This window comes from Aquarana catesbeiana, linkage group LG01 (assembly GCF_042186555.1).
Source record: "Aquarana catesbeiana isolate 2022-GZ linkage group LG01, ASM4218655v1, whole genome shotgun sequence".
In the NCBI taxonomy this organism is placed as follows: domain Eukaryota; kingdom Metazoa; phylum Chordata; class Amphibia; order Anura; family Ranidae; genus Aquarana; species Aquarana catesbeiana.
The window spans coordinates 143,964,763-143,992,731 of record NC_133324.1 but is presented as its reverse complement, the minus strand read 5'-3'; the positions used below and the strand labels follow the sequence as shown (position 1 = coordinate 143,992,731).

General features: G+C 41.7%; 1 protein-coding gene across 1 annotated transcript in view; it reads right to left on the bottom strand.

Moving 5' to 3' along the window:
- Positions 1 to 7,660: 7,660 nt before the first annotated feature.
- The window catches only part of RAD17 (RAD17 checkpoint clamp loader component), a 42,335-nt gene continuing 22,026 nt past the window's right edge, over positions 7,661 to 27,969 (bottom strand). The window contains exons 12-17 of the mRNA XM_073624426.1: positions 24,345 to 24,433; positions 21,390 to 21,536; positions 18,756 to 18,902; positions 14,598 to 14,718; positions 14,448 to 14,505; positions 7,661 to 8,272 (exon numbers count right to left, since the gene is read on the bottom strand). Coding sequence (XP_073480527.1) covers positions 8,014 to 8,272; positions 14,448 to 14,505; positions 14,598 to 14,718; positions 18,756 to 18,902; positions 21,390 to 21,536; positions 24,345 to 24,433 — 821 coding nt within the window. The 3' untranslated portion in view covers positions 7,661 to 8,013. The remainder of the gene's footprint in view (positions 8,273 to 14,447; positions 14,506 to 14,597; positions 14,719 to 18,755; positions 18,903 to 21,389; positions 21,537 to 24,344; positions 24,434 to 27,969) is intronic.

Here is a 27,969-nt window from a genome sequence, read left to right as displayed (position 1 = left end):
GGATCCACAGGTCACCAGAACTAGGGTCCCCATTAGTGTCCTCATCCCTAAAGCTGGGGGTCATTTGGTGAGTGGGGACACATGGGGGTGTTGATTTGCACCTGCAAAGTTTTGGAGCGTCTGTGGCTCACTGCACCTGAAAAAAAAAAAATTCCCATAGAAGGATTTGAATATATATATTCTTTACATTTTATTTGGACTTTATATGGATTTTGCTTTATTCACATCTGCACATATTTATACGTAGTTTTGCACATATATTATTATATATGAAGAAGACGTCAATGAAGGCGTCAATGACGAAATGCGTACGACGGCGCCACGCACGTTACGTCACTTCCAGGTACAGACCTTGCTTGGAACGCAGGTGGAGTGCAAACATCTCCAACCAGCGGTACGCTGTCACTTCCACACTAGCCTGTTTGAAAGCACGTACCTGCACCTTGTGATGATACGTTATTGCTGGATTCTTTTATTTTAGATTTTATTTTAGTTTAATACTTAATGTATTTTATTTTAAACATTTTGGAGTATCTTTATGGAGTTTTGTGAATAAAAAACTTTTTACCTACTACACCATGGGAGCCTTCTATTCCTTTTCTCTATGAGGGAACCACTATGAATATCCTTTAACCAATAATACGGAGATCACCTTGGATGCCTATATGATCGTGGTGGAGAGGAGATCGTGGTCGTGATATTCTATGCTGTTTGCCCCTTCTGGGGTTGCTGGATTCGGTGAGTGGGGACCCTTGAAGGGGAGCACAAAAGTCACGGTTTTCTTGAAAAGAATACATTTCTGAACACTGGCTTTGAAGAGGTCTATCACTTTATGGACTATGATCACTAATTATTAATTGATTTTTAATTGATTTGTATTTGCATTAATTAGGCAGAGGTGCACTTTTATTGTTCACTGGACTTTGATCACTATAATATCAACTAATTTGTATATATTTGCACTGTCTAGGTAGAGGTACACCTTTATGTTTATGTTTATGGGTGTGACTGAAGCCATTATCATCTGTGGTGGTTTCTGGGTGTAGACACATCATAGATGTAGGTGCTTAGTATACACACACCTTATTTAGTGTGTTCACATATATATATATTTTGGTGGTAACAGGCACCACACATAGGGGTTACGGTTGAGGGGATAAATCACTCTTGGATAAATTACCTTTAGTTTAGCACTAATTGCCTGTGGTATAGCCTATACTAGGAAAACTAGGGACTACATTAACCAACCCCCCCACCCCCCATTGCATTATCCCATATAATCCCACAGGGAGCGCTATACCCCGTTCAAATTTAATTTAAGCTTGGTTCACATGAATTGGTGAAAGGGACATTAAAGGGGACCCCAGCCTAGGCGCCATTATTGCGGAGCGGGACAGGAGGTTCCATGTGACATAGATGGAGGGACACTTTAAGGAGGAATTCCAGGAATTTGCTGAGAACACGGAGTGGTGTCACAGAAAGTGACATCCAAAATGTTGTCACCAGGAGAAAAGGTGAGGAGAAATCACCCAATGGGGACACCTGTGCTTCCCTGACATTGCAGAGGTTTCTTCTCACTTCCTGTTGCTTCTCCAGGCCCAGAAGCCAAGGGAAATCTCTCCTGCAGGACTCCGGCAGATATAAGCCGACCTGACAGGGGTGATAACACTTCCCCATACACCTTACTAACTAATCTGCTGGGATATGTAGTTCCACACCATCTGGGGTTCTCACCGGAGACCTGAGTGAATGCCTTAGGGACCCCCAGGTCACCAGCATTAGTATCCCTATTGGAAGGTTAACAACCCAAAAGTTGGGATTTTCTTTTACTTTCACTTTCGATGATAATGGTAAACAGGACAAATTAGAGAGGGGAAATCTCCCTAATGGGGGCACAGACAGCAAAAAAAACTGACAAGGGTTCTAATCCTTCTCCCTCTACCCAAAACAAAAACAAAAAAAAAGTTTTGCCTTTAGTTATACTTTAATTACTCGTCTACCACTCCCACTTGTCTACCAGGACACGTTTTTTTAATTTTTCACATATATGTTAATTATGTGCATTTTTTTTGCTAGAGATTCATGTAAACTAAAAATATATATTTTCTGAAAGCAGAGACCCGGGAGAATCAAAACGATATTTGCGCATTTATTTGTCAAACATATATATTCAGGAAAAAATACACTAAAATTTATTTTAGTGCAAACAAACACAATATTATACCCAATTTATTCAGTAAAATATAAATGATGGGCTGCATCAAGTGAATAAATATCAAACATGTCAGGTCGGAATCACAAAAAACGAGGGGGGTCACCCCCCCGGTTTGCGGAATCCGCCTAGGCAAATGACGGGGTGCCCCAGGTGCCTCCTGAGATGCATGACATGCAGTCCCATTCAGCAAAGAGGAGGGGGGTGGGCCAAGCGGCACCTGCACCCAGACACCCAACAAGATGGCGGCACCAGACCCGTGCAGCTGCTGCAGAGAGGAGGAACCCAGCGGCTCAACGCTGGATCTGATGGCTAGGTAAGTATGCTTATTGTGCTGAAGGATGTCAAAGGTAAGCAGCGAAAAAAATGGAGTGGGGGAGGAGAACGAAAAGGCTGTAGTTCCTCTTTAAGCCCACAATTTCATTCCCGCATGTCAGTCCCAAATTCGTGGGCAATTTCAGAGACATCTGTGCGCGTTGCTGCAGAGATGTCTATGGAAATCGAACCCCAAAATCGCCAAAAGTAGTACAGAAACTACTTGTGGGAATCGGTGTGGCGCTGCAAATACAGCGTTGTACCGATTTGGATGGTGCCATTGCCCGCAATTGCCGCCGATTTGGCTAAATGCCCATTCACACTGCCGCGACTTGTCATGCGACTTTGAATGCTCAAGTCGCACCCCATTGACAGCAATGGAACCGTTCTAAGCGGTGCGACTCAAGTCAACCCCCTTATACTTACCTGAGTCCTCACTCAATCCAGTGCTGTGCCCTTCTGTGTAGGGGTTCTCCCTGCTCTCAAGCTCTGCTGATAGAAACAGGAGCCTTTGGGTGTGTGTCTATGAATGTAAGCAGCGTGGCTTAGGATCGAGCCTGCAGGTGTGCAACCGTAGGAAGCGGCTTCCTTTGGTGGCACACCGGCAACAGGAGGAGCCAGGAGCACCAGTGAGGAACATTGTAACGTTCCTCACTACATTGTAACAGTTTGAGATAAGCAAATAAGTAAGCCCAGAGGGCGCTGTCACCATGTCTAGCCGTCCAGGATGGAATGTGTGCTTCCCTGCAGACACCACACTATCTTCCTGGTAGAAGGTAATAGACAGTGGAGCGAAAGTGTCACTTCCGGATCATCGTGTAGGTCACGCCCTTAGGGGAACACTGCTGTATAGGGTTTTTTTTACATGAATAAACAGGATTACGCTATGTCGGTGTTGCTCTTGTGTTTTATGATATATATGGAGCCCCCTTACCAGTGAAACCTGCTGATGATGATGACTAACTATTGAAGCGGAGGCTGAGTACCTTACCCAATGCCTTTTTAAAATTGGCTTCTGGTGAGTTTGACCCCCTTGGGGAGTGTGCATCACGTGGTGGAACATGTTTTCTTTCTGGTGAAAGGTGCACCCCTGGACATCAGTGATTCTACACCTAGAAAAACTTTGTACTGTCATCATCATTACCTTCTACATATAGACTTATGCCGCGTACACACGAGCAGACTTTATGGCAGACTTTGCCCGACGGACTTTACGACGGACTTTCTGAATGAACGGACTTGCCTACACACAATCAACCAAAGTCCGTCGAATTCGTACGTGATGACATACGACCGGACTAAAATAAGGAAGTTCATAGCCAGTAGCCAATAGCTGCCCTAGCGTGGCTTTTTGTCTGTCGAACTAGCATACAGACGAGCGGACTTTTCGACCTGACTCGAGTCCGTCAGATAGATTTGAAACATGTTTCAAATCTAAGTCCGTCCAACTTTTGAGAAAACAAAGTCCGCTGAGGCCCACACATGATCGAATTGTCCGACTAAATCCCGTCCGCCGGGCAAAGTCTGCCGTAAAGTCCACTCGTGTGTAAGCGGCTTTATATTTGTGTTTCTAGCCACTCACTGTGACACTTCTTTTTGTGGCTTTTTTAGCGCTGTTTTTAGTATTCTATGATCCAGTTTGGATCGCTGGACTTTTTTACTATCTATTTATGCCATTTTTTCCTTTTTAAACAGCTGCTTAACACTTTTGGATATTTATTTATTTATTCAATATTGCATGTTTTATTGTGGGATTTAACAGTCTCAAGTGTTTGTTTATTTAATTATTTTACACTGCATATAGAACCGTAGGACTGATCTGGCGCCGAGTGTCTGTGTTGTACGCCTTATTTTCACATACCTTCCCTGCATTTAGTGTAAATTTGCTGTCCCCTCAAAATAACTCGACACACAACCATTAACTGCTGACAACAAAAGTGAGTACACCCTTAAGTGAAAATGTCCAAAGTGTGCCCAAAGAGTCAATATTTGGCATTTGGGCATTTTTTTTTCAGCACTGCCTTAACCCTCTTGGGCATGGCGTTCACCAGAGCTTCACAGGTTGCCACTGCAGTCCTCTTCCACTCCTCCATGATGACATCATGCAGCTGGTGGATGTCCATAACCTTTACCCTCAGCTTCTTTAGCAAGGCAGTGGTCATCTTGGAGGTGTGTTTGGGGTTATCATGTTGGAATACTGTCCTGCAGCCCACTCTTCGAACAAAGGGGATCATGCTCTGTTTCAGTATGTGGCAGTACATGTTGGCATTCATGGTTCCCCTCAATAAACTGTAGCTCCCCAATGCAGCAGCACTCATGCAGCCCCAGGCCATGACACTCCCACCACCATGCTTGACTGTAGGCAAGACACACTTGTCTTTGTACTCATCACCTGGTTGCCTCAACACACTCTTGACACCATCTGAACCAAATATGTTTATCTTGGTCTCATCAGACCACAGAACATGGTTCCAGTAGACCATGTCTTTAGTCTACTTGTCTTCAGCAAACTGTTTGCGGGCTTTCTTGTGCATCATCTTTAGAAGCAGCTTCCTTATGGGATAACAGGCATGCAGACCAACTTGATGCAGAGTGCAGCGTTTGGTCTGAGCACTGACAGGCTGACCCCCCACCCCTCCAACCTCTGCAGCAATGCAGAGGTTGAAGGGGTGGTATTAGCCACAAGCTTTTCAAGCTTACCATCTGGTAAGCATGTTTTCTATGTGGTGGAGGTGCACTTTTGTTGTGGTGTGACAATCTTCACTTATTTGTCACAACAAAATTTTATGGACACTTACCTATATGGTTTACTTGAAGAATCTTTGCTCATTTAATGTTTAGGTAGCGCAGCTCTTTTTGCCTTTTAAAACATGTAAGAGAAACATGGGGGCTGCCACTGATGACCTTTAATCACACTTGCATACTGCATACTGTATTCTCTCACTACAAAATTTCCTTTAAAGCAGCTGGAGCCTTGCTAAAAATGTACTGTGTGTAGGCTTTGATCACTGAAGTTAAAATTAGTGTGTGTATGTGTGCACGCGCGCATATGTATAGCCAAAACATATTTTTTTTCCCTTTTTTTTTTTTTAATAGATATAATAAGAAAGAGAGAAAGACCTCTATTAGGTTTTTCTTGTTTAGCTGAAGCGATTTCCCTTCACTTTCTATCCTAAAAAAAATACAACAGGAAATGAGAGGAAATCTTACAAAAAGGTAAGGGGAATTTATATCTTGGTTAAATGAAGTTCCACACTTGGAGTTGCAATAAGATTTTTTTTTTCCAATAAAGTTATCAATAGTGGGTGCTGCACACACAAAACACGAAAATAAGGTCCATTCAAAAATAAAAATAATATATGTAGTACTTTTATGAAAAATCTACTAACATATACAATGTGGATAGATAGATAGATAGATAGATAGATAGATAGATAGATAGGATAGATAGATATCAGTTGTTTCACTGAAGCGCTACATATATTATTTTAATTCTCTTAGGCTTCATCCTCACGAGGCAGATCCACTGCCACGGAGTCCGCCTCTGTCCGCCAGCTCAGCGGGAGATCTCTCCGTTGATCTCCGCTGAGCTGGCGGATGAGAGGTCCCTCTCTCTGCTCACTGAGCAGGGAGGGGCTTGTCGAGCACCGCTGGTTACTATGGAGAGATCGGACGAAAACGGACAGCATGTCCGTTTTCATCAGATCTCACCCGATCCAATAGTGACGGATGGGAACGTAGGGGCATCCGTTTCATTTTAGCGGATCGGACCGGGTCGGATGTCAGCAGATAGGTCACCGTTGACATCCGTTGCTCCATAGACTAGCACGGAGCGCCCGTTCAGGTCCGCCGACAAAACTGACAGGCAGACCTGAACGGTCCAACAGTGTGAAAGGGGCCTTAGACAGTTGTCACCACTGGTATAGAGAGCTGGAAAGTCCAGTTGGGATAAAAATGATTTTGGAAAACAGCATTCATGCATAACTGCAATTGTGTACAGACTAATAGTTAAGTCCACAAAAACACCCACCCGGCATTCATTTCTCTGCTCCCCTTCTGTTCTACTATAAAAAAGGCTGGGCATTCAAAAAAACAATTACAGTAAAACCTTTGAGAGCAATTTGCAAGACAAGCAACATTTTTAAATACATTTGGAATACAAGCGATGTCTTGATAGACAGAACAGAGGTGCCTCTAAGTGTAGCAATATGGTTACACATTTAATGAAGGTACAACATTTAGCAAGTTACATGGTTGATGATTTAAACAGGCACATCTGAATATGCAGGCATCCGGGGTAAAGTTGTCCACATAGACTATTCTCCACACCACCATCGACATCTTACCTTCCACGAGCGCTTCAAGCGTCGCTTTCAAATTGCTCTATTGCAGGGTAGTCTTCCTGATCATGATTGCAGACTGACAGCGGTGAGAGCCAGTGGTGTGGAGGACGGTCTATGTGGACAGCTTTACCCCGGATGCCTGCATACTTAGATGTGCCTCTTTTAATTATCAGCCATGTGAGTTGCTAAATGTTTTGTACTTTTATTAAATGTAACCGTATTGCTACATTTAGAGGCGCCTCTCTTCTCTTTTATATTCTGTAGCTCCTGCTGGATTTTGCTTCTAATCCCCTTGTGGAAGCTTCCATTTGTGGATGGACATTTTATGGTTACACAACTTATCACATTGCTATAATCTTTTTATATGGACTATAAACTGAAGGACTTATGAATAAATGGTTGTGGAACAAATCATCTAAATTTCCATTATTTCTTATGGGGAAATTTGCTTTGATGTACAAGTGCTTTGGATTACAAGCATGTTTCCGGAACAAATTATGCTCACAATCCAAGGTTTTACTGTATAAAGCTCCATGGGTTTTAAATAAACATAAAAGCTGTGATATTATAGTTTATGCACAGCACCACTCCTTAGTAAATACGAGATTGCAACCCACCCTATCAGATACAGGAATATTTTTTATGTTTTTGGGTACCATTGTGGCAATAGATGTATTAAGTACACGAAGCAGACTTGGAGAAACAAAAACAACATTACATGCTTTAGATTTGCTTTGAAAAATAATGACCATTTTATAGTCACTGAAAATAAATATGGAAAAAAAAAAGGTTGTTTTTTTTTTTTTATTTACAAAAATAGTTTAGCGCAGAATTAAATAAACTACCGTTCACATTGTATATTTGTCACCTTGCAATACCCTTGTGACTATTCAGCTGAAGAGAATACTACATCTGTACACACGAGCAGTGCAGACATAAAACACAAAATCTGCGCTGGTTGTTTCACCATGAAATATCTTGTAACCAGAGTTCTCTTTGACCAATAAAAATATGATGCTATGACTGAAATGTTTGTCAAAAGACACCTATGGGGCTATAGCAATATAAATATGTCCATTTAGACCCCAATTCAATGAGGTCAGTAGAGGCAAAAGGTCCTGCAAATGGCCAATGTTGACAAGTTCAGTCACTGTCAAATTCCTCTATCTTTAATTCTTCATCTTCCAAAGCTGCTTGAGCTGCTACAGGCTGAGGCTGGCTGGTTGGCAAATCTGCTTCAATTCCTTGGCTTGAAGGTAGTAGTAATTCTCTATGCCCATCTCTAATTTTAGGTACAGCATTACTGCTTTCATTTATACTGGGCACATGGCTGGGATCCTCATCCTCATCACTGTCAGCATCTGCACCTGGATCTTTGTCCGTCAGTGCTTCGAGCTTCATTCTGGAAGAAAAAAATATAGGAACATTCAGAGGGCAGTAAATCCAAACCATGTAACACCAAAATAGATAAGTTAGTATTAAGTGAATGGCTACAGCAGATAATTATTTCACTTCCTTCAATGCAACGAAAGCAGACAAATTGTCTCTATAGCACTGAACAGAGCATTTAAGGGGATGAGAGAAGCCTGTCTTGTATAGCCAAACTGAAAGTGATGGCCAAGAAAGAGGCCAGTAGCTTCAAATGGAAAACCACACTACTGCAATGCAGAAAACCAGCAGAAAACCACCGCAGAAACTTCATGTATGTCACATACAGGAAGTACGTTTCTGAGGTGGAGTAAAGCTAGTGAAAAGACAGAGGAGAACAGGAGTTCCATTTCCCACGGCAAATGAAAACTAAAAGATCATAGTGGGACAATAAGTGCATTGAGACCTTGAATCCATACCTCCCCAGATTTTGAGACGGGAATGAGGGACACCTACTAACAAACGTATGTGGCCATAGGACACGCCCCCTGCCACACCCCCTTAAGGGAGAATTAACCACAAAAAAAAAGTTCATGAAATCCACAAGGACTTTTTTACCACTACTATTCCTTTATATTGGCTTTTAAAATGTACAAATGCAGCAATTTATAAATTGGATGAAAGGTTTAGCACTGGGAAACACTTTTTGAAAGATAAAAAGTGCATTTTATATACAACTATATAGATCAGACCAAAATGAGGGACAAATGAGGTACAGAGGGACATTGCTCCAAATCAGGGACAGTTGGGAGTTATGCTTGATTCACATTGAGGTGAAATAAGGAAGGATACCCCTGTGATATCGCTTGTCAAGAGGATTGATATAGGAGGATCCATAGACGTTATCAAGGCCCCGGTTGGGTATTAAGCCACATGTGCGATTGACCTCCTGTAATGAGGGGTAAGCACTAGCTGGTAAGCGAGCATTTCTGCAAGTGATGGTGATTTCATAGCAGATCCTTTTCTTACGGTGGTGGATGTTGATGATTTTCAAGCAAAGACTTTACACTTCATCACATGCAGATTTCATTTTATACTTTGGTTCATTTGTTTTCACAGCTTTTTTCCTATACTGGGATCACCATTGAGGTATTTGTAAATCGCTATTATGCCCCCTCTCAAGCGTCCCTTCTCTAGTGAGAATAAATTTATTGCTTGTAGTCGCTCCTCATATTTGAGGTCCTCCAGTCCCCTTGTTAAAAATTTAGTTTAGCTCATCCTTTCTGAGAACTGGTGACCAGAACTGGATGGAGTACTCCAGATGTGGCCGGACCAGAGTTTTATAAAGTGGCAGAATTATAGTTTTATCTCTGGAGTATATTCCCTTTTTTATGCATGCTAATATTCTGCCCGTTTTGGTAGCTGCAGCTTGACATTACATGCTGTTGCTCAGTCTGTCTTCCACTAGGACCCCCAGATCTTTCTCCATTCTTGATTCCCCCAGAGGTTCTGCCCCCTAATGAGTAGTTTACGTTTATGTTCTTAGCCCCCAAGTGCATTATTTTACATTTCTCTACATTAAACCTAATTTGCCATATTGCTGCCCATTATATTATTTTGTTCAGGTCTTTCTGTAAAATTTCTATATCCTGATGTGACGTTATTGCCCTGCTTATTTTTGCATTGTGCGCAAAAACAGATTGAGCTATGTATCCTTTCCTCTATGTCATTTATGAATAAATTGAACAGAATTGGTCCCAAGACAGAACCTCAGGGTACCCCACTTACCACTCCAGACACATTATTTATCATGAAGGGTAATGATAAATAACGATATCATGACACGCCCCTGTAACCAGTTTTCTATCCAAGAACAAACCTTATGGTCCACGCCTGCAGACCTCAGCTTATAGTTTAAGCGCTTATGGGGACTGTATCGAATGCTTTTGCAAAATCTAGATACACCACATTCACAGGCCTTCCCCTATCTAGATGGCAGCTCACTTCCTCGTAGAATGTTAACAGATTAGTCTGGCAGGAACGACCTTTCGTAAATCCATGCTGATTATTACTAATGATATTGTTTTCATCAGAAAATTCTTGGATATATTCCCTTATCATGCTCTCCAATAATTTACCTACTATTGATGTTAGGCTGACTGGCCTGTGGTTCCCAGGAATACAGTGGCTTGCGAAAGTATTCGGCCCCCTTGAACTTTTCAACCTTTTGCCACATTTCAGGCTTCAAAGATAAAGATATAAAATTTTAATTTTTTGTGAAGAATCACCAACAAGTGGGACACAATTGTGAAGTGGAACTAAATCTATTGGATATTTTAAACTTTTTTAGCAATTAAAAAACTGAAAAGTGGTGCGTGCAAAATTATTCGGCCCCTTTACTTTCAGTGCAGCAAACTCACTCCAGAAGTTCAGCGAGGATCTCTGAATGATCCAATGTTGTCCTAAATGACTGATGGTGATAAATAGAATCCACCTGTGTGTAATCAAGTCTCTGTATAAATGCACCTGCTCTGTGATAGTCTCGGGGTTCTGTTGAAAGCGCAGAGAGCATCATGAAGACCAAGGAACACACCAGGCAGGTCCGTAATACTGTTGTGGAGAAGTTTAAAGCCGGATTTGGATACAAAAAGATTTCCCAAGCTTTAAACATCCCAAGGAGCACTGTGCAAGCGATCATTTTGAAATGGAAGGAGTATCAGACCACTGCAAATCTACCAAGACCTGGCTGTCCCTCTAAACTTTCAGCTCAGACAAGGAGAAGACTGATCAGAGATGCAGCCAAGAGGCCCATGATCATTCTGGATGAACTGCAGAGAACTACAGCTGAGGTGGGAGAGTCTGTCCATAGGACAACAATCAGTCGTACACTGCACAAATCTGGCCTTTATGGAAGAGTGGCAAGAAGAAAGCCATTTCTCAAAGATATCCATAAAAAGTCTCGTCTAAAGTTTGCCACAAGCCACCTGGGAGACACACCAAACATGTGGAAGAAGGTGCTCTGGTCCGATGAAACCAAAATCGAACTTTTTGGCCACAATGCAAAACGATATGTTTGGCGTAAAAGCAACACAGCTCATCACACTCAACACACCATCCCCACTGTCAAACATGGTGGTGGCAGCATCATGGTTTGGGCCTGCTTTTCTTCAGCAGGGACAGGGAAGATGGTTAAAATTGAGGGGAAGATGGATGCAGTCAAATACAGGACCATTCTGGATGAAAACCTGTTGGAGTCTGCAAAAGACCTGAAACTGGGACGGAGATTTATCTTCCAACAAGACAATGATCCCAAACAAACAGCAAAATCTACAAAGGAATGGTTCACAAATAAACGTATCCAGGTGTTAGAATGGCCAAGTCAAAGTCCAGACCTGAATCCAATCGAGAATCTGTGGAAAGAGCTGAAAACTGCTGTTCACAAACGCTCTCCATCCAACCTCACTGAGCTCGAGCTGTTTTGCAAGGAAGAATGGGCAAGAATTTCAGTCTCTCGATGTGCAAAACTGATAGAGACATACCCCAAGCGACTTGCAGCTGTAATCGCAGCAAAAGGTGGCTCTACAAAGTATTAACGCAAGGGGGCCGAATAATTTTGCACGCCCTACTTTTCATTTTTTTATTAGTTAAAAAAGTTTCAAAAATCCAAAAGATTTCGTTCCACTTCACAATTGTGTCCCACTTGTTGGTGATTCTTCACAAAAAATTAAAATTTTATATCTTTATGTTTGAAGCCTGAAATGTGGCAAAAGGTTGAAAAGTTCAAGGGGGCCGAATACTTTCGCAAGCCACTGTATGTCTATGCCCTTTTTTGAATAGTGGTACCACATTGGCATTTCTCCAATCAGCTGGTACAATTCCGTCAGTATGCTGTCTGCAAAGATTAGAAACAATGGTCTAGCTATAAGCTAACTAGCTAGTTCTTTGATGACTCTCAGGTGTAAGCCATCTGGTCCTGGTGATTTATTTGTGTAAGTGCCGGTTCACACAGGGGCGGCACGACTTGCAGGTCGCCTCAGCGAGGCGACCTGCAAACGACTTCTGAGGCGACTTGCAAAACGACTTCTGTATAGAAGTCTATGCAAGTCGCCCCAAGTCGCCCCCAAAGTAGTACAGGAACCTTTTTCTAAGTCGGAGCGACTTGCGTCGCTCCTATTAGAACGGTTCCGTAGCACAGAACGGGAGGCGACTTGTCAGGCGACTAGGTCGCCTGACAAGTCGCCCCTATGTGAACCGGCACTTAAGCTTATCTAGTCTTTTCTTGACTCCGGCCTCTGTTAGCCACGAGGGTACATCCTGTGATGTGCTACTACTAATACTGTTGTGGTCAGTATACCCCTCCTTTTCCTGTGTAAAAACTGAGGAGAAGAAAGCATTTAGTATTACCAATGATGGGGCACTGCCACTGACACCAATGATGGGGCATTATCTCTCCTCCTACTGACCACAGGCACTATGTGATTTTTTTTTTTTTTTTACTCCCACTGACCACAAAGCCCGAGGCATTTTCTACTCTCACTGACCCCCCTAAAGTCTGAAGGATAGTAAACTGGCCCTTTGTTTAAAAAGTATGGAGACCCCTGAGCTATTGTATTCAAGCAGCTGCTGTACCTGGGGCTGCCTATATACAATGGCACTACCAAACAGTATCTGTATCTGACAGGATGCAATCACCGTTCAGCTGATACTTTTCCACATGGCTCAGTTGCAACAGGAGATGCTTTCAAGATCACCCATGGCTTAAATTTCAACTGATTTATCAGAAATCAGTCAAAATTTGAGCTGTGAATGGCCAGCTTTAGTGTTTAAATAATATAAAACAAATTTCATTTTGTTTTATTTTCATTTTCCTACCACTTTTATAAGTCCCCCCCAACAAAAGCTCTCTATGTTGGAGAGGATGTGGTATACAGGCCCCCTACTGCATATTTTATGGTCCTATAAAAACATTGGCAGCTACTGGCTAATCTTTCAGCCGTTTTCAGAAGTAACAGGGATTATAACGATGCCTAGTCCATCCTTAGCTATTCTGAACTTTGATTTCGGTAGATTTCTGGCTTGCTTCCGAGCCTTAGTTTTATATATTCTGTTAGCTGCAAGATTTAATATTACTAGTTATTGGAAAAAAGATTTTGATCCTAATCTAACAGAGATTATGGAGTTAGACAAGCTATACATTATACAATTTTCTTTCCTTTCCTTGTCAAATGGCATTCTGAAGCAACATGCCTCCAACAACTAGAAGAATCAGAACACAGGGACAGTTAAGCCAAATACGTATCCACATGGACTATTTGGATCGTTTTCTTGCATTCTCAACGATTCAGAACAACTCTCACACAAATGCTTAGTGATAATATGTCTGGGGGTGGTTAGTCTCCCTGCCAGATACCCAACATCTTTCTCTCTCCCTCACCCTTGTCTTCTCCTCAAACACATTTGCCTTAAACCCTTTATCTCCTTCCTTCACTTAGCTCTCATTCCCCTAATGCATCCCTTTTACTCTTCTTCCCTGATTCCACATGCCATGTAATGACTATTAATGATATTCACTCCAAGTGCTCCCTCAGGTCCATTCCAGTTAGTCTGAAGTCACATGTTGCATAGTGCTTTCTAGAGGATGTAACACAGGGCTCAACAAATCCAAGGTACCAGGTCATAGAAATTGCATCCTGGCCCCTGGGCTTTTGTCAGCCCATTTACTGTTGCAGGGATACACAATTTGTATCACCCGATGCCCGACTGCCAGCCTATTGCTTCCACACACGCAGGTAAAGTGGCCCCTGCTATGTATCTCGGGCTCCGCTTGCTCATCTGCGTGCCCGGAACCGGCATAGTGGGCGCTGCAGGGTAGAGGGAAGGGAAGAGAGCGGACCTCCTCATCTTGTTCCTGACCCAGAAGCAACGTGTATGAGATCAATTCCGGGTCCTCATTAACAGTTCCCCCAGCCAGCATTGAGGCCCCCCACATATACAAAACGCATGCAGTGGGGTGCCTATGCATGAAAGCGGCAATTGCGATACACGTTACGGCATCAAAATTTACCTTAGATGAGAATAAACCACATCGTCTAACTTTTAACTTTGAAATAACAGGGCATTACAGCTGTTACAATGGCAGCAGTGAAGAAAGGAATTCAGAAAGAAATACAGCTCAACTCAGTGGTAAAAAAACAAATTCTGAGAATTACCTCGCAAAATGCCTCTTTAAAGGTAATCGGCCAACATCCTGGATAAATGCAATTTGTGCTGGGAAATTAAAAAAAAAAAAAAAAAATTAAAAGGAAGATCAGCAGATCCATATTCTACATTATTATTTTTGTCCCATATGTGTTTCTTACCTGGATTTCTCAAGGGATTTGTAAGCTGAGCCAGGTATGGGATCACCTGGGTTTGAAGGCACAACGGTGAGGAACAGAAAATTGAAAACAGTTCTCTAGCTGCAAGAGAGTTTTCCTGGTACTGTAAAAAAAGTAAAAATGGAGAAGTTACCCCAATGAAATAATTGTTAATCATGTTTTTAATCCCTGTGTAAACTACTGTATCTTTTTTGTGAAGCTTATTACCGTCTGATTTACACCTAGCAAATGGCACAGGTGAAAACAAACAAACAGTGAAAAAATTCTGTAGACCAACTTTGGCTTGCAGGGAAGATGCACAGATGTTTTCAAGGGTTCGTTTCTTACATGGCATTTAATAGTGAACTCTGTGCATTGGGTCGCTTACCTATACATCCTGCTGATCTACCAGTAAGAACTTAAAAGCACCCACAGTGCTGCAGTTTTCTCCGCCTCTCTGTTTCTTTTTGGAAGCACATACAGTATTCTCACAAAGTGAGTACACCCCTCACATTTTTGTAAATATTTTATTATATCTTTTCATGTGACAACACTGAAGAAATTACACCTGCTGAGTGTACAGCTTGTATAACAGTGTAAATTTGCTGTCCCCTCAAAATAACTCAACACACAGCCATTAATATCTAAACCACTGGCAACAAAAGTGAGTACACCCCTAACTAAAAATGTCCAAATTGGGCCCAACTAGCCATTTTCCCTCCCCGATGTCATGTGACTCGTTAGTGTTACAAGGTCTCACGTGTGAATGGGGAGCAGGTGTGTTAAATTTGGTGTTATCACTCTCACACTGGTCACTGGAAGTTCAACATGGCACCTCATGACAAAGAACTCTCTAAGGATCTGAAAAAAAGAATTGTTGCTCTACATAAAGATGGCCTAGACTATAAGAAGTTTGCCAAGACCCTGAAACTGAGCTGCAGCACAGTAACCAAGACCATACAGCGGTTTAAAAGGACAGGTTCCACTCAGAACAGGCCTCGCCATGATCGATCAAAGAAGTTGAGTGCACATGCTCAGCGCCATATCCAGAGGTTGCCTTTGGGAAATAGATGTATGAGTGCTGCCAGCATTGCTGCAGAGGTTGAAGGGGTGGTGGTGGTGGGGGGGGGGGGGGTCAGCCTGTCAGTGCTCAGACCATACGCCCCACACTGCATCAAATTGGTCTGCATGGCTGTTGTCCGAGAAGGAAGACTCTTCTAAATCTAAACATGATGCAAAAGAAAGCCCGCAAACAGTTTGCTGAAGACAAGCAGACTAAGGACATAGATTACTGGAACCATGTCCTGTGGAACGATTTATCACAGAATAAATTATCCTGTATGAGGATAATTTATTCTGTGATCAATCGTTCCGCTTTATAATTCCCCTTTGGAGCTAATGATTTTACTGGTTATATATCTGTATTGTTATCATGTTTTATCGTGTAATTGTTGATTTTTTTCTGCATCAATAAAATCAACTGTATAACAATTTTTATATTATTGCTGATTATCTATTTCTGTATATTCATTTTTATTGTACCGCAATAGTCCAAATGCCCTCATGTTCTTTTGGCAGCCTGATTGGGGACCAGGCTCCCAACTCCTTTAAAATTCTAGATTCCTGGATGATGGTACAAGTTTTCAACATGTTTACTTCCTACTTACCATAGAAGCCATTCATTTTCTATGGAGGAGTGGAAGAGGAATCCGGTGGCAACCTGTGAAGCTCTGGTGAACTCCATGCCCAAGAGGGTTAAGGCAGTGCTGGGAAATAATGGTGGCCACAGAAAATATTGACACTTTGGGCCCAATTTGGACATTTTCACTTGGGGGTGTACTCACTTTTGATGCCAGCGGTTTAGACATTAATGGCTGTGTATTGAGTTATTTTGAGGGGACAGAAAATTTACACTGTTATACAAGCTGTACACTCCCTACTTTACATTGTAGCAAACTGTCATTACTTCAGTGTTGTCACATGAAAAGATATAATAAAATATTTACACAAACGTGAGTACATGTACATGCAGGCAGACGTTGCAATGCGATGATAAAACTCAGAAATGTCCAGCATGGAAGAATATGATATAATATATATAGAATTTATATACAATGCAGAGTGCAGTTTAGTGTTCGAAATGGATTTACACAAAACTTTAACAATAAGCCCTTGCACTAGCTTGAAGAAACAACACTAAAGTTTACCTTGCAAAGAAAATTTGTTTAGTTGGGTAAGATCACTATTTTTGTAGGGTGGATAAAAAAAGAAAAAAGAAAAAGGAAGGAGCAGCATAAATGGCTATCATAATTATTGTTATTTAAACTTATTGTCAATCACTCAAATGATCAGCCCAGGAAAATCAGTAGATTTAAAGTGGAATTACAACTTTACCCTCACTACTCATAACGGTCCCCTCCCCCCTCCTAAAACATATGTTTCACCTATTGATCCAGCTCTCCTTTGTCAGTCAACGTGGCTTCAGGGAAAAGGAGGGAGTGCCGACAACAGATTGGCCATTGAAGCCTATGGGGGATGTCATAATTCCTGGCTTTACTAGCTGTTGTCAGAGCACTCTCTTCTCTCCCCTGCAGCCACCACTGGCTGACACAGGGGAGATCACCTTTCTCTTAAAAGGATAAGAAGTTCACCTTTGTACAAAAAAAACAAAAACAAAACAAATGCACATCTTTTTGCAGGTCAAAAAATTAGCATTTATTATTTTTTTTGTATTATTAGGAGCCTGTAAAGCATTGCACCAGGAGATCGCTGATGCCATGCAGGTCTCCTGCACACTGTCAGTGTATCTGCTTGCCCATACATCCCATATGGGTAAGCCGATACTCGCTAACAGGAGGACTCAATGAACTACCAATGCTCCACAGCGCTGTGGTAGTTCAATGAGAACTACAAGCCGAAAAAGCCGCTAAGGATGTCAGGACTTTTAGTTCATTCAGCTGAATTACAGGAGCCCGAGCTACTTATGCCATGCACATTATATCTCACCAAAATGTAAGTTGATCTTACTTTTATTAAACATTGAATTTTAATTGACATACTGCACTCAGAGTGGCACCGCACCTCTCACCCATATCCAGAGTCGCTTCTGCTCTCTACAGCTGGCTGTCCACACTGATACAGACCAGAACCCCTAAACCCTGGTCTGGTCTCAGGAGTAAATGAACTTTGCCTACTGGCACAACTGGACCTTGGAACTATTTCCATATCACAATAGCTGCGTTTCTAGTGCTCCATCTTTTTTCATTTTAAAAAGCAATTAAAAGGTAAAGTGGTTGTAAACGTTTCATTTGTTTGTTTTATTTTAAATAACAAACATGCCTATACTTACCTGCTCCGTGCAATGGTATTGCACAAAGCAGCCCCGATTCTCTTCTTCTGGGGTCCCCTGTCGGCGCTCCAGGCCACTCCTCTTTATCGGGTGCCCCCACGGAAAGCTGCTCTCCATGGGGGCACCCGTGTGCATTAAGGTGAAAAACTTAAAGGCTTTACAACCACTTTAAATTAAATAAGCACACAGGCAACAAAGAATGGAGGCATAGCAGACTAGGTTTAAAATAACACCATGGCAAACAGGAATGTGAATATATAAACGCACAAAACTATATATATATATATATATATATATATATATATATATATATATATATATATATATATATATATATATATTATATAGCAAATAGAAATGTACAGTATAAGTTCTAGTACACTGAAATGTAATAAAAACTGTTTGTATATATTCTGCTTGTAGGTTTCACGCTGAGGATGATCTGGTAGGTTTAATGGTTAGTCTGACACGCCATTATGTTTTTTGGTGTCATTATCAAAAAAATGAATAAGCAAGATCTACTATTCAGAGTGGTCTTAAAAAATGTATCAGGCTAAGAAATATACTGGGAATTAAAGAAACAAGCTTATTCAATGTTATAAGATCTTAGCGATGAAATAATAAACATTTCAGAAGTATCAGGAATAGGACTTGCAAAATAAGAAATGTGGATCACTTAATCCATTAAAACGGTGGATATGATTTCTTGTTAATCTAGAATCGTGTATGTATTTGGAGAACAATTGGTGAAATGTAAAAAACTATACAGTTTTAATGGGAAAACATTTAGTAAAAAGAATTGTTTTAGCCACCTTTTTATTAACCAAAAGCCATTGTGGTTTGTGAAGAGGCCGAAATCCAACTCCTGACTGACTGTTGGCAAAAGCTCTGGAGCTGTTGGAATGTATAACTCCTCTGCAGGTCACCGATGAGCTGTAAACATTGAGGGTTGTCCGGGACTGCAAGAGAAAAAAAGGAAACATGAAAATACTGAGTTATAAGAGCCTAGAATCACCCAAATTAAAGTGGTTCCAAAAGCTAAAATATTTTTACCTTAATGCATTCCCTGCATTTAGGTAAGAAATGTTTTAGGACTTGCTGTTCCCTTCTCCCCCCGCTAAACACTTAATGACTCCTGGATTGAGCCAGTGCTGTGTCCGGCTGCAGTCTTCTCTCCTCTCTCCTTCACATGTGGACTGACAGGCAGCAGCAGGAGCCATTGGTACCTTCTGCTCTCAGTCAAATCCAGTGAGGAGGGAGTGGGGGGGGCAGGGTGAGATGCGCGGTGTGTATGTGTCAATAGACCCACACAGCCCAACGTGGGAGCAAGCCCCATAGGAAGTGGCTTCCTAATAGAGCGCACCTAGAAGAGGAGGTGCCTAGAGGGCTGTTGGGGGACCCCAGAAGAGGGGGTTCGGGGCTGCTCTGTGCAATACCATTCCACTGAGCAGGTAAGTATAACATGTCTGTTATTTCAAATAAAACTGAGACTTTACAATAGCTTTAACCATGTCATCTCCTGTACCTACTGTGTATACCCCTTATGGACAAGAGCAATTTGTAAATTTTTTTTCCTATTTTGACCTGCTTTCAAAACATAAAAAATAAATAAATAAAAAAAGTTTGTCTCTTGTAAGGTTTCTTTATCTAATGTCACATGCAGATCAATGGTCAGATATGGTAAATACAATGAAACAAACCACTCAATGGTACTTGCAGACTAAGTATATCCAGCCATTCCTGCTGTGTAATACAAAAGAATATCCAGCTGTTCTCACAACTGGTAGTTGCTGGTGATAGCAGCAGAGGGAGCAGCTGCAGGGGAAGAGGAGTAGGATCTAAAAGATGCACCTTAGCTTTGGTGAACCTTTTTTTGGACGTAGCTCTTAAGCCAGCTATACGATGATAGAAATTTGTCCGGTTCAGCGGGGACTGGACGAATTTCGATCCATGTATGAGCAGGCTCGATGGACACAAGTCAAGCCAGCCTGTTGTAAAATGTTCTTTTGATCAGCGCCGCCGGTTGCAGGCAGTGGTGCTGATCAGTGTATTCTGATGGTGATCCCTGAAGTCAGAATACAAAGACACGGCGGGAAGGATTTCCCATCCGCATCATGTGTGGAGATATGAGGAATCAAAATTGAGAAGTCAGCCTTACATTTAAAATCCTTAAAAGTGTAATTATATACTATACAATACCACCACACTATGAAGCTCTTATAAAGGCCCGTGTTACAAATTAATTTTTCTGACAACAAAATATTGTCACCCTGGGGCCACCTACTGCCAGAGAAAACCATACCAACTTTTAGGTCATTACCCAAAGGCAGGGCTTTTTTTCAGGGGGAACTTGGCGGAACTCAGTTCCACCACCTCTGGCTCAGACCCTTTGGTGCCTGCTCACCACAATCACTTGTAAGCACAGAAGTCTGGTTTCTGTGTTTACAAGTGACAGCTCTGCACTCTGTATGTAATGCAATTCTGGTATTTAATGCCCCTTTAAGACCCTCCTACTGTTTTTTCGTGAAATTTGACTGAACACACCCACTATTTGATGTGATTTGGAGGGTGTGTGTAGGGGGAGGGGTTTTGTGGGGCCGTGGTTAAGTTCCAGCACCTATTGTTTGAGAAAAAAAAGCCCTGCCCAAAGGTGTATGTGGTTTCCTGTGGCAAGGGCTCGTGCATGTCCATCTGTTTTCCTATCCATGTCAACAAGTGTATGTTCTCTGCTGAAAGAGTATAATAGCTATGTCTGGAATTTGCACACACAAGTGCTTAGGTCAGTATAAGGTCTATTCTCAGTCCAAGGTTTCAGTCGGTCAGCTGTGATTCAGATGTGTTTTGTTTTTACATTCTGAGGTGAGTACGGAATCGTTAGGCTCCGTTCACATCTAGGCGTTGCTATTTTACAGGCAGTTTTCGGGCGTTTTTGCAGCGTTTTTGTACAGGCGTTTTGAAGCTCAAAAGGTCACCAATGTAAAAAAAAGTAAAACGCCTGTAATCTGCCAAAAAAGAAGCGCATGTACTTTTTTGAGCGTTTTCCTTTAGGCGACAGAATGCTCAGATGTGAACAGCGGCTATTGAAAAGAACGGGATGTGTCTTGTTTGGTGTTTTTAGAGCTGAGGTTTAGAGCAGAAAAATGCCCAAAAACTCCTAGATGTGAAAGGAGCCTTAAGATCACTGCTTTTTCTGTCAGTGTCATTTCCCCAATTTCCACAAAGCTAAAGATTTAGGATTCACAGAAGAACTCCACTGCCACATAAGTGCACAAGGCCACGGGATGGGGAAAACCAGTGTGAACCCCTACTGCATGCAGTATATTATTCTGTACATTACACTACACATAAGCTGGCACTTAAACTGTTTGTAAAGCTAAAACTTTTTATCGCTATCATTTAGAGAAAGAATGTAAAAACTCGAAATTGATTCAGATTAAGCTCCTTACATTCCAGTCCCCGGAGAGAACGTCTGCTGTACTAAAGTACTCGCTGGCTCGGACAACATCATCAATATCAGAGAAAAAGTCCAGATAGTTTTGGTGAAGATAGAGGTTGAACAGCTCACTTCGCATATGTGATTTCTCTACAACAACCTGAGAGTAGCAACATAAAAAAGGTAAATAGAAAAAAAGTGAAGAAATAAATAAATAGAAAAAAAATATATAGAAAATTAATCTCAAATAAATCGGAAGCTGCAATTCTCCTGTATAGCACAAACACAGTGAAAGTAAATCAAAAGAAAAATAGAATTGCACTAAACCTTTGAATCATAAATAATAATCATATAGATTCTCAATCAATATAAAGTCCACCAGTGCTCAAATAATAATAAAGTCCATCCACATGTACGATGGCTTCTCTAAACGCTGTCAACAGGAGTTGTGCTGAATCCACCACCAAATAGAAGAAATCACTCCTTACCAGATAACCGTGATCCCCCGTTACAGAGGATCAAGGGAAGCATTGTAGTTTAAACACAACTTGGTTCCAATACACAGTGAGCACACTTAAAACTCTTCAGGCCGCCTCTTTACAAGCTCAGACCGGTGAGTGGGTGCACATGGTACATAGAAAACAAATGCTCCAAATAGTGTAAAACCTTTTTACATTTATTTAACTTAGACCCTAGTCCCAATGAGACGGTATCCAGGAATAGGTAATATACCCAGAGAGCCTGAATCAGACATCCCCCAGAGAGACACACAGGTGATGCGGCTATCACCGTCCCTCTTATACATCTGTATACCGTCTCTATTATACATCTATATACCGTCTCTCTAATGCCGCGTACACACGGTCGGACTTTTTGTCTACAAAAGTCCGACGGACGCTGACGGACCAAAGCTGGCTGACATCCGTGTGTGGGCTTCCCCGGACTTTCAGCTGACTTTTTCAGCCGCAAATCTGAAGGACTTTAGATTTGAAACATGCTTCAAATCTTTACGTCGTAACTACGCCGGACCCAGAAATCCGCTCGTCTGTATGCTAGTCCGACGGACAAAAACCCACGCTAGGGCAGCTATTGGCTACTGGCTATCAACTTCCTTATTTTAGTCCGGTGTACATCATCACGTACGAATCCGTCTGACTTTTGTGTGATCGTATGTAGGCAAGTCCGTTCATTAGAAAGTCTGCCGCAAGTCCGCCAAAAGTCTGTCGAAAGTCTGTCGGACGAGCTGTCGGACTTTTGTAGCCGAAAAGTCCGACCGTGTGTACGCGGCATTAGACATCACAGATGTCTAAGAGAGACGGTGGTAGCAGGATCACCTGTGTGTTTTTCTTGGGGGATGTCTATGGTGCAGGCTCTCTGGATATATTACCTATTGCTGGATACCGTCTCACTGGGACGTATTGGTGTGGCTCTGATCTGCATACCCTTTACAGTTTTAAACAATTATTAAATGCAGAGGTAAAAGCATAGAACGACGCGCTGACGTCACCTCGTGTGTAACAGTTAGTTTCCCGGAAGGACAGGTTTGTCTGAGTGTGTGCCGGCTGGCACATCAGACTTTAGGCTCTTATTGACGGTACCATTGTAAGTGCAATACTTTGTATTTTAAAGCTTAATAAATGTACAAAGGTTTTACACTATTTGGAGCATTTATTTTCTATGTACCACGTGCACCCACTCACCGGTCTGAGCTTGTAAAGAGGCGGCTTGAAGAGTTTTGAGTGTGCTCACTGTGTAATGGAACCAAGTTGTGTTTAAACTACAATGCTTCCCTTGATCTTCTGTAACGGGGGATCACGGTTATCCGGTAAGGAGTGATCTCTTCTATTTGGTGGTGGATTCAGCACAACTCTTGACAGCGTTTGGAGACGCCATCATACATGTGGATGGACTTTATTATTATTTGAACACCGGTGGACTTTATATTGATTGAGAATCTATATGATTAATTATTATTTATGATTCAAAGGTTTAGCGCGATTCTATTTTTCTTTTGATAAAAAAAAGGGTAAAACTATGAAAAAAAAAAAAAAAATTAAAAATACAAGTTTAGAGTGGCAACTCTAAAGCTTACAATTAAAAACACAGAACATGCTACTAGTCTTAGAAAGACTGGAAAAAGAATGTCTGTTCATACACTGCACAGACACACTCAACATACAGTAATTGTTTTACTGATCATAATCATATTAAAGATATACTCTCTGTCAAATAAAATGAAACACCTATACATAACAAGAGCACACAGACATGTGCTTGGTGCAAGCGTGTCTCTTCTAAACAAATATCAAATGGAATATCCAAAATATTACACTGCATCAAATAATCATATTGTTGGTTAGTATTAATTTTCCCTTTACACAAAATAATTTCTGATTGGTAAGCTACAATATCACATTTTTGGTTTTGGGTTTAATATCACTTTAATTACACGTAGTATGCCTCTGATGGGTTTGGAATGTGAGGGTAAATGTAAGACATGAAGAGAACAGATTTAAGCCTCGTACACACGGTACGATTGTTGGCAGGGGATTGTCTGTTGACAGACTGTTGTCCTAAAATTTTACTGTTAGTACGCTCCTTTTGACAACTGTTGTCCAACTTTCGGCCAACAAATGGATGACAGGCTAGTAAATTTTCGTCAGACAACGGTTTGACGTCAGATTTTCTGATGGTCAGTACACAAATCTGTCACACAAAAGTCGAAAGTACAAAACACGCCTGCTCGGAATCAATGCTCACCAAACATGAAATTAGCTCAAGACCTGAAATTCCTTTTCAGGTCTTGAAACGTCTTTACGTTCGTGTTTGTGGCACGACAATTGTGTACCATTCGTATGCAAGACAAGATCTTGGCACATGCCATTTTGACAAAAATCAGATGCTCAGTTGGCCAACAAAAGAGTTCCCCTTATAAAACAAACATTTAATGTCTAGAAAGCAGGCTCACCTCAGGAAGGACAAGCAGCAGGTCTCTATCATGTTGAGACAAGTGTGCTGGCAATTTTTGGAAGTTGGAGTCAGGGGTTGGTGCCTCTCCTAGGAAAAGAGCAGTTAAAAACTATATATATTTATTTACATGTACATATGCATGCATACTTACATACACACACACACACCAACGTAAGTAGACAAACATAAAACACACAAAACCGAGATGCAACAGTGGGGGTGTTAGGGAAAACCTGTAATGACGTAATACAGAAACTGCAATTGCTCCAAATTCCTTTGTTAATCTCTTTCACATTAACCTAAAGCCGGCTATAAAGGGTTTGAACTATGTATGGGCAGACTGAATGTACCCAAGATCAACTCGGGTGCAACCAGAAGACAGCCTGTCTTCTATCCCCCCCCCCCCCCCGCCCTTTTTATTTTTTGTCACTCTGAATATATAGAGGAGAGATTTTTTTTTTTTTTTTTGAAGAAATGTATAATTAAAGTGGGGTTCCACCCAAAAAAACAAAACTACATGAAAAATCCTAAAAAAAAAAAAAAAAAAAAAAAAAAAATACAAAAAAACATTTGGATATTTTTTTTTTTTTTTACTTACCTCTAAATGCCTGTTGCTAGGGGGTCCCTCGTAGTCTGCCTCTTCCAGTGCCTGGGCTGTTGACATCACTTCCCCCTTGGCACAGGAAGGGCTCGGCTCTGCTCCCTCCCTCCTGTCAATCATCTGGGACCCATTACAGGTCCCAGGTGACTGAGCGGCCAATCACGGCGCGCGGCAGCGACGGCGCCGCTCGCGCATGTGCAGTGGGTGCCAGGCTGTAAAGGGAAGGGGAGACGAGCAGGGCTTCGATCCCCCGCATCGCTGGACCCTGGGACAGGTAAGTGTCCAATTAAAAGTCAGCAGCTGCAGTATTTGTAGCTGCTGACTTTAAATTTTTTTTTTTTTTTTTTGACTGGAACTCCTCTTTAAGAAAGCTAAATGATTTAATAACTATAAGTTTAATGAATATCAAAGGTTAAATATGTATTCTGAGTGACTTTATCAAATTTGTGTATGTATGTATGTATGTATGTATGTATATATATGTGTGTTGTTGTTTGTATAAAATTTATGAAAATTAATAAAAATATGTTGGACCAACTCGGGTACAACCAGCCTGTCGGATTTTACATGCCATTATTGCTAGTGGCTGTTATAGAAATAATCACTGTGTTCTCCTGGCAAGGGCAGCTTCCCCTGCCGGGAGAACACAATGGTGGTTGCAGGAAAGATAATTGCTCCGTATCTGGCCGGCTTTACTCCTAGCAATTCAACGCTGGACTTAAGAGCCACTTTCCTGCTGCATGCTAGTCCTGGTGCAATGAAGATGAGCCTATTTAGCTTCACTCCAAGTGATATCATTGTTCTGGAGCAAATATTCAGCTCAGGAGTCTAAGAATGACAACTTCCATCTAAGGCATTTAAAAATCACCAGATTCACCTTAAGTTAAAGGGTTACTCTACCCAAAACAATGTTCTTCTGAATTTTGGGCAAAAGGTGGTAAAAGTTTTATCAAGGTCAGGTCATTTATTATGTCTATTTCCTCTGAGCTACACTTCCAAATTCCTCTCTTTAAAGTGCTTTCTATATATATTCCCAAAGTGAACTTATTATTAGGACAGGGGGTGACAAAGGTATTATGGTTTGAGCAGACTCCGTAATTCTCCAGAAATCAAGCAGAAATTCTGATTGCACCACAGAGCTTTGGGTTTCAATTTGGAAAGAGTTGCATGGTAAAAGAGGAAGAAAAAAGTTGAAGAAAAAATTTCCCTGAATACGTATGAATTGCAATACTTAGGGGTTGATTTACTAAAACTGGAGAGAGCAAAATCTGGGACAGCTGTGCATAAGTAGCCAATCAGCTTCTAACTTCAGCTTGTTCCATTAAAGGATAAGTTCACCTATAAAAAAAAAATAAATGCATTTTTGTTTTTTGTAAGGGACCTGTAAAAGCAATGCACCCATGATCAGCAGATCATGGGTGTAATGCCGCAGTCCTGTAGACTGTCTGTGTATCTGTCTAGCCATAACTCTGATACAGGCAGCCAAACTGTGACAGGAAGACTAATGCCGTGTACACACGAGCGGACTTTTCAACCAGACTGGTCCGACGGACCGAATCCGGCGGACAATCCGAACGTGTGTGGGCTCCATCGGACCTGCAGCAGACTTTTTCGATCAAAAATCAGACGGACTTTAGATTTGGAACATGTTTCAAATCTTTCCGACGGACTCGAGTCCGGTCGAAAAATCCGCTCGTCTGTATGCTAGTCCGACGGACGAAAACCAACGCTAGGGCAGCCATTGGCTACTGGCTATCAACTTCCTTATTTTAGTCCGGTCATACGTCATCGCGTACAAATCCGTCAGACTTGGTGTGATCGTGTGTAGGCAAGTCCGTTCGTTCGAAAGTCCGTCGGAAAGATCATCAGACTTTTGTTGCCGAAAAGTCCGCCCGTGTGTACGCGGCATTATTGAACTACCATAGCGCCCAACAGCACTGTGGCAGTTCATTGAGAACTACAAGCCGACAGCCGCCAAGGCTGTTGGACCTTGTAGTTTTCCCATTCACAGAACACTGAATAGATGACACGGCTGGGCGGAGCCCCATATGTCCGCGTTTTTCGCAGATTGTGACAGCTAACAGGGAGAGAAAGATTGCCCGCTAGCTTTCAGAACAGGGGATCGGGGGCCGGTACATCTGTAACATGTTACAAAAGGTGAACTTATCCTTTAAGCTTTGACAAAAAAAAAAAAAAAAAAAGGATTGGTTTCTAAGCACAGCTGCACAAGATTTTGCACTCTCCATTTTAGTAAATCAACCCCTTAGTGTAAAAAGAAGCATTATACATACTAACAACAAAAAGCAACCAAGACTGTAATTTGTATGAATACTCCAATATATCTTAGTACATGGAGGGAATACAAAACTGAACCATACTACAAAATACTTTGGTTTCTGTATTTTTGATAGCCTGTCCTCGTAGTTTTCTAGTGCCTCACTCCTCCAAAATCATGCAGAGAGAGAAACAGGATGTGATCAAACCAGAAACCAGAAGTAGCGGCTGGAATGCAAGCCGGGGGCCCCACTTCCGGTCTATGTACATAGTGTGCGTTCCAGGCTTCCATTAGAAGCAAGAAGCGCAGTTTACAGATTCTTGGCACAATGGGTTAACTAATTGAGATACCAACTCTGCGATCCCCATGGTGCACTTTACAGGTGTTGGGAGCTATAATAGGTGAGCCCTAGCTGCTTATACATTTCTTATATGTGTACATACAGTTGCTGTCCCATTAGGAACATGGTTTTGCACATAAGGTAGTACTCCTTTTCTCCTCCCCCTCCTTATGTGGAAGGTACTTCTGGCCCTCATATTGTGGGAGTGTTAGTGATTAGGCTAAAAGTGTGTGTGTGTGTATATAAGGCTGTAAGATCAGCTGCTATCTGGCTCTGATGAAGATGGGTTACCTGGTGAGGTCCCCCTTAAGCTGGAGGTTCTGACAAAGTTGGGAGATTGTTGCCACTTGTAGCGGCTCTATGTGTGAGCATACTACCTACATTTGTGAGTAGTTTTTATTTATCTT